The sequence below is a fragment of the Spodoptera frugiperda genome, chromosome 25, assembly GCF_023101765.2.
Source record: "Spodoptera frugiperda isolate SF20-4 chromosome 25, AGI-APGP_CSIRO_Sfru_2.0, whole genome shotgun sequence".
Taxonomy (NCBI): Eukaryota; Metazoa; Arthropoda; class Insecta; order Lepidoptera; family Noctuidae; genus Spodoptera; species Spodoptera frugiperda.
The window spans coordinates 13,174,665-13,182,705 of NC_064236.1; the positions used below are offsets into that span (position 1 = coordinate 13,174,665).

At 36.0% G+C, this 8,041-nt stretch overlaps 1 protein-coding gene across 3 annotated transcripts in view; it reads right to left on the bottom strand.

Annotated features, from left to right (window-relative positions):
- LOC118263192 (bestrophin-4) overlaps positions 1 to 8,041 on the bottom strand; it is a 48,190-nt gene extending 40,149 nt beyond the window's left edge. For 2 of the 3 annotated variants that reach the window (XM_035575038.2, XM_035575037.2), the window contains exon 1: positions 7,369 to 7,752. In XM_035575038.2, the coding sequence (XP_035430931.1) occupies positions 7,369 to 7,439 (71 nt within the window). In that variant the 5' untranslated portion in view covers positions 7,440 to 7,752. The other variant, XM_035575039.2, reaches the window with a different exon arrangement.

Consider the following 8,041-nt stretch of genomic DNA (forward strand, 5'->3'; position numbering starts at 1 on the left):
GACAGATGACACTCGTTCATTGTGTTTCGTTCTGAGTGCGCACGTATTTTCCATGTTTTATTGTTTAACCCCACGACCTCGGCTTTATAAAGGACTTTTGACGGATCTTGCATTTCTAAATTACCTGACTCTCTATTTTGGACAACTGTTTAAGCCTATCAATTGGATATTGACGACATGGATCGCTGTGTAAATTGTACAATTGCGACTGGTCGCAGTAACTCTATTGGCAGAAGAGTCTTGGAATTATTAGTTATTCGTCAGTGGCGTGCATCTCAGCCTGTATCTAGACACACGGCAGTGTGTCCGCCAAGTTCGAGCAAAAAAACCGTCACACCGGCCGTGGGTTATATTACACGAACCATTTCGGGCCAAGTTCGACCCACCTATAACTCAAAATCTATTTTATCTACGCATATGAAATTTCTAGTATCTATCGAGATCTACTTACTTATCTAAAATACAAAATTTCATTAATGTACCTATTGTAGATCTTGAGATATTGACGTCAGAAAATCGCTATTTTTACTATACACTCACTGACTGACTCACTCACTCATCAAAAACCTAGACCACTTCCAATGGTCGTATTGACTTGAAATTTGGCATGGAGGTAGGTCTTTAGGTCAAGGTAAAGGAAAAAATCTGAAAATGGCCAAGTGTGAGTCGGTTTTAAAAATAATGAAGGTGTAAATTCATACCCCTAAGGAACTAAAACAAAAAAATTATCTGTATCTTCCAATGGTCGTACCGACCTAAAATTCGTTACGAAGGTTTGTATTTAGTCAAAGTAAAGTAAAATAAGAAAAAAAGAAAATAAACCTTACAAAAATAAATGAAATCCCACCCAAAACATAAATGTGAAAGGATGCCAAGTTCGATAATATTGGAATGCTTCGCCTATAAAAGAAGTGAGATCTAAATAAGTACCAAGTTCCATACACAGACCTCAGTTAAAAATGATATAACTTGGCAAGTTTTAATAGAAAATTATATACTTGACTCATTGCGTTTAGTAGGTTTATAACAAAGTGTGTGAAAACTTGCCAACTTGTTATATCATTTTTAGCTGAGGTCTGTGTATGGAACTTGGTACTTATTTAGATCTCACTTCTTTTATAGGCGAAGCATTCCAATATTATCGAACTTGGCATCCTTTCACATTTATGTTTTGGGTGGGATAATATGGTATCTCAGTTGGGAAAGATACCAAGAAAATATACCCCGACCCCCTACCCAATTCTTAGATGACATTCTCCTAATTATTGAAGATGAATAATACATATTTTATACTAATATTGGTGTTTTATTTATATATCCTCCTGTCCCTTTTTTAGTTTTTAAAAGATTAGTGCCTACTGCGTCTAAGGGCCTATGCACACCACGTTTTTTAAAAGCGCCGTCGACGCGCGTTTGTAGCGATACAGACGCGATACGTAACACCATAGACGTGTTTAGTGATGAGATGTACTGCTATGATGGATATGGATAGGAAGTCGATGATTTTTTGGAATAGAAAACAAATATTGTGCGTAGTTCAATTTTTATTTTTAAAAAACCCTTAATTATGTTGATGAAACAACGGAACATTATAAGATGGGTTAAAAAGTTGCTAAGAAAAATTATTTACTTTTTATTCGTCCAAACTCATATTATTATCTGAGTCAGGATCATCTGAATCTGAATCTGTATATTGACATTATATACACGCAGATAAACTGCACAACTAAACAACACACTTTAATAACAAAACTAAAGAGAATTCAATGTATGCTGCGAGTATCGATAGCGATAAAAAAAGATCTTTCTAATGTCCATCCCTAATCATGTGGTACTGAGAGACGTCAACGACATACAGGCAACTGTCACTAGCGCAAAAACTATAGTAGTAGTAAGTTTGTGTAAATTATTGTTCGATTTCGGTTTTAGTCATAAAAAAACTAATAAAAAAAATTAAATAAAAATGTATACAACATAATATTGAAAAAATAAGAAAACAAAAACTAATACGAGTAATGAGATTCGATCTTGAGGATCACGGAACGCGAATCTAGACAGCAACGCACTGGGCCACTCGTCCATGAAACTATAGTAGCGAAATTACGCACCTAAATAAAATGGAATACGCGTATCAATGACATTTGCACGGTGCACCCCTCAGTACACGAGACCCACTTCACCTGCTTCACCCCCTCAAATACATAAAAGTTGTCTATTCACCGCGCCTTAACCGAAATAAATGTTATATTACATACTTTATATACTTACATACGTGTTTATGGAAAATTTTATGACATAACCTAATCTTCTTAAAAACAACCCTTTCAGGAATTTATTTACCAGTGCTGGGCGGTAGGTCAGAATAATACTTAAATAGAATATTTCCTACACAAGTACATACATATTGTATCTTTTCGATCCACTCCTATAACAATGCTTGTATACATAGGTACATTAGTTTCAGGAGAACCTTAACGACTGAAATCTCAAGCAAACTATATGTTTTACTAGCTGATGCCCGCGACTTCGCTCGGTGGACTTTGTGATTAATAAAAGTATGTTACTTCCTTCCCGTCCTATGTATGTTACTTCTTAGTACATCAGTTACCTGCCAATAAAAACGGTTGGGTCAAAATCGGCCCAACCGTTTTAGAGATTAGCTATAACAAACAAACAGTCAGACAAACATTTTAAAAAGTATTATTTTAATGTACTTACGTATGGTTAGTATCTATTAATATGCATGTAGTAAAAGCTGTTATTTCAATATTACAAACAGACACTCCAATTTTATTAATTATTCTAGATTGTTTGTGGAATATTTTTTCCTTTATTCCCGAACGCCCATTTATTCCTAAATTAGCACAATAATAACGTAACAAATGTGTTTTGTAGAGAATTTCACCGCGACAAAGACAAAGCAAAATTTGGAGGGAATATTTGTAAACAGCCACCTAATACCTTCCTTATAACTAATTATGATGTGATGACCATAGACCAGAATAGGTAGAATTATTTTTCAGTAGGTACTTTCAGTACATACTTGTGTTTTCATGCAATGGCTAAAACTTTAGGCTTCTTGTTTTATCCACAACGAAGTTATGGCGGTCGAAATTGGCCTGAATGGCTTTTGAGAAAAACGATGGCACGGCCGTGCCGCTTTTTTGCTTTGCGTGCCCCTCAATTTTCCCGTAAATTATATTAACGAATAATATATGACCTGTATTTTTTGTTTTTTAATGTAAGTAAATAAATTTTGACGAAAATACGACACTTTTTAGTTCAAAATACTTTATAAGTTAATCAACAAATTCCATACGTTGCGGATCAATGACATCAATTCATTCCTACTCTGATCACTGGTGATGAACCACTTAAAACTTCCATGAGTTAAAATTAAGCGACAAACATTTACTGCAGCAGTGCATCGAAAACCTAATAAGCGACGTCGAAACAACAAACTTTTAAAAACTGACAGAACTTTGGGAAATTCAAAGAAAACTTTAATCATTCTACCAGTCATTAAAAGAAGTTTATCTCACTCCGGTTCAGGAATAACTTAACCAGGTTTCACTGTATATCACCAGCAGTTCATTTGTAAGGTAGAAATTCAGTCGTTATCTAAAATAGCAGCAAGTTTAACCGCCTAGCTGAACCAGACTGACTTAGCTACGTACTTATTCATGCCTAGTCGGAGGGAACATTTCGGAACACACCCTATATTTAGATTTAAAGTTGCTAGCGCGAAGAAGCTTGTAAGAAACGGGACTTAAAATCATTATAGCCACAGTCTATCTTATACACTACTTTTCTATTCTCGTGAGAAAATACGCTTTTAGAAATATAGCAAAGATAATGGAGTATATTTATTCTAAGATTCAAAGTCGGACGTTTAATGTATCAGTATGGAGACGTGATGGATGAACCATATCTAAACTTTACCGCCTGGCTAAAGTCCCAGCCTTATATGTTACCAGTGATCAAGACGACGGCAATTTCTTGTTACATATTGATAGTAGACTCTGAACCAAGTAGGTGGGAAACTGATATTGTTTTACATGATGATATGCTAGAGTGTCTAGTGCTACAATTAAGGAAGATAAATAAAAGTTTTACTAGGTACTTTTAAAGTTAGGGAGGAGACCATGTTAAGATAAATGCTAAGACGTGCTTTGCTACACGATCTTGAGATCTTCACGGCATAGAATAAACTATCTTCCATTTCATAATAAAATCAATAAGAAGATGTAATATAGAAGGAAATACAATATTACGGCTTATAAATTTATACCGCAACAAATGACACAATACCAATAGTTCATTCTATTCAATGTGTTTCGAAACTTTCTCTCTAGTATTCTAATTTCTAATAACCGAAGGAATGTCATGGGCAAAGACAGTACAAATTGGGTATTTTCCACTTTCGATATTAAGCCATTTTTTATAGTTACTGTTTAATTGGTAACACGTCATTACGTTCTGATTTGTGCCAATAAGTTTACGGTCCGATAAACATAGGTACATACAGTATTACCTACTTATTAAACAACCGAAGAAATATTTCAGCAATCGGTAAACAAATTAATATCTGTCTTAAAAATTGCTTCAAATAATTTCTCTACCATTTTTATATTATAAAAGTAGGATAATAGAAAAGGTTGATGCCAGAATAGGGTATTACCCAACGTGCAAAAAACCCAACAACATTGCTATGATCATGAACTCGATAGTGTTTTTTGTATGTTTGCCGTCAGTTTTTTGTAACTCCTCCTAGATTAAGAGTGAACTGAAATAATAATGATGATGAAGCTAAAAAAACAACCGATGTGTAATAAAATGTTGTTTATGAAAATTGCCGACTATAAACCAAGAAAAACAAGTTAGACTGGACCATTGCCACAATTCACTTGATTGAGATTCCATCAACCATATTCGTTGGCCTCCACAGGGCATTGTGAAGACACTATTGAAAAGAAAACAACAGGTAACTGGTAGCGTAACTTTTGGCGGGCTTACGAAAATAGGATGATGCATTTAACGATCCGAATACTAATAGTGCAAGTTACGGAATTTTACCCTTTCCATGACCATGGCATGAGTTTTTCAATGATCTGAGAAACTGCCAAGTTGCACAGGCTCTGTACACGCGGAATACTAAGTCAGGTTCGTCAAAATTCTTTGACCTTGTCAGAAGTTGCCTCGATCGAGCTCTGCCAGCCGACACCGCTTGCTAATTACTAATATCAGTGTCGACCGACCTTCGGAATCTGTACTTAGTAGCAAAAAATATATTGCTTAATCGATCCAAGATTATGAATCGTTAATACTAGGTTAAAAGTTAAATAATAACACTACCTCTGGGAGCGTAATTATATGTTCTGTGCAAGTCCGCACCACCACCGGCTGTTAAGACACTTCCGAGTTTGCTGATAAATTCTCGAGCTAAGTAAAAACCTAGAAAAAACACGAATTAACTATGCAAACTTTAATTCCTCATGTCAATAGAGGTTTACAACGCCCAAAAATATGAATGTCAATGGTTAGAGCATTCCGTGTTTATTTGTTCACTGGAATCCAACTGGATTCTTATGAGGTGTTATAATCGTAGTGTATATTGTTACATACAGGTTTTATAATTGTTGTAACCTTGTAAGTGGCAAGTCGAAGGGAGCTTAATAAAAATATCGGAACCGCGACTTCAAAGACTTGCTGTTTATCAATTTTTATATAAGCGAAGTACCTATTATGAACTTAACATGTTTAAATTATTTCTGCAAATACTTCAATCAAACAGGTAAATAAGTGGCCTAAGTATTTACTTATTATGAAAATAAAAATAGTATTTGTGCTGTATTGTCATTAAACAATATGTAGAGTTCAATAATTCTATTAGGAGTTTTGAAGTGCAGTTGAGTCATGTATAACTTATGTCCGCAAAACAATATCTACAAAGGTAGGTACAACTTTACGTTATTGCTACTTTTTGTGCTGCATTGATTACTTATTTGCACGTTCGTTTTTATAATGCCTTTATAATTGGTTTCTGGAACTGAAAATCAGCCAAAAGTCTTTTTTACATTATAAATATGACAGAGAATTGACCTTTACCTACCCAAGTTTAAGGCAAGCAGACGAGACAAAGTTTTTCTATGAAAGTCGAGGATTTGTACCTACGTCTCACTATTTACGTATGTCATAAAGTGAATATTAGTACTTTCGTGTAAATAGGTGTGCGTTCTGTTTACCGTAACTCGATCAGACAGGTTTCCTTATGTAGTACGCATACAACAGCAAATTTATTTTCATTGTGACTTATTGCGTTTACCGTTCAGTCTTACATTTGAAAAATAAAATAAATAGATGTTTAGTTCAGTTCTAGCGGTACCTATTCTATCTACCTACATGTTGGAAGCAATTTCTTTTAACGAACTGACCAATATTCATACGTGATTATTGTTATCTTGGACGTGCTACCAAGAAATAACTGTAGCACTTAGGTATCGAAATAAGGAGTTGTTCATGTTCTTTTTTCATCAGTCCAAAAATGTAATCCTTTTATGTTAGATAATATGATTTATTGAGCTTTTACAGTCAAAGCACATATTTAGAATTGCAGATTTATTAGTAGTAAGCCAAACAAATATTTTGATTAAAAATCAATTGTTTAAAGTAAATAATCTGTTACACATTTGATTTGTTGGGATTTTTCTTGTACCTCAAATAGAGATGTACGGACCCCGAAAGGTAAATAAAGCTGACAACAAAGTGCCAAATACCATTATAAAATTGTTGAATTCTCTTGGAATTGAAATCGAATTAAATTAACGGAAATCAAGTGGTCATAACTCATAAGCATGATTGAATAAAGTTTTAATCGATTGTTGCACGCGTCATGGTTACTTTCGCCGCCTTTCGTTGTCAGGGCCAAGCGAGCTGCGACTGCGATCAGACATTGAATCGATTCTAGTTCGCGCAGTACAAGTAGCATTCATCACCGCGCCTGTCGAGGTCGACTCTAGCGTCGACGTCGTGATCCTCGCTCTCTTGTTAGCTATGCTATTTAATAACAAACTTTCATTAGTTTTCGACGTAAACATGCTACGGTGAGAACAGAGTTATTTTCTACATTAAACATATACAAGGTGCACGTCACAATAGACGGACAACTAGCGAGGTGCTATTGTTAATGTATATTGTGTGGTTACGGGGCATCAGTGTGTGATTTCGTCATGTAGGAACGGGCGCTGAGACAACGTTCCGAACAGCTGTTTCATCCGAGCTGTGCACCTTCGGGCTCCGGGGTCGCAGCGCTCGGCTCCGCCGTCAAAGCCTCGTACTCCACGAATACAGGTTCCACTATCCACTTACTTGCAAAGGATCCTCCAGAAACATCCGAAACTGCTGCCGTTGGGTACTTCACCGGCGTATGATATAGTCATGTTTGGTACAGCTTAACACACTATAAAATTAATATTTATTTATACACACACACGTTTGTTGGCGCGAGCTTGGAACGAGACACACGCGGAAAATTAAATACGTTTTAGAAAGTAATAAAAAGTTTCTTGGCGTTAGTTACTAGGGAAGGCGAAGGGAAGTATTAACTAAATAGTGCACTATAATGTCACATTCTGGTGATGTGTTATGCACTCTGCCTTCCCCGTACTGTAGCAAGGCATAAAGGAGGGGCGCGCGAGAGCACCGTCCACAGAGTAGCGTCAACTGTGACTGATGAATGATACCTTGCTCGGCATGTTGTTCAACTTACTCGCTCGCTGTTTGCTCATGCGTGATAAACGGGGCCCGGCGCGCGGAGGCGCGGGCGCAGCCCCTCTCGGAGGTTCTATACCAGCCTAGCTCCTCGTCATCACGTTTGCCGCTAGATGGCGTTAAAAGTTATTTGTTATTAGCCTTTCCGTAAAAACTTGCAAGTTTTTTATTTTACCGAGCCACATAGTGATTTTGTTTCTGAACATTTATATTTGTTACATTTTTATTCACAACATTAATTACCCACTATTATTGACATTGCACTAAATCT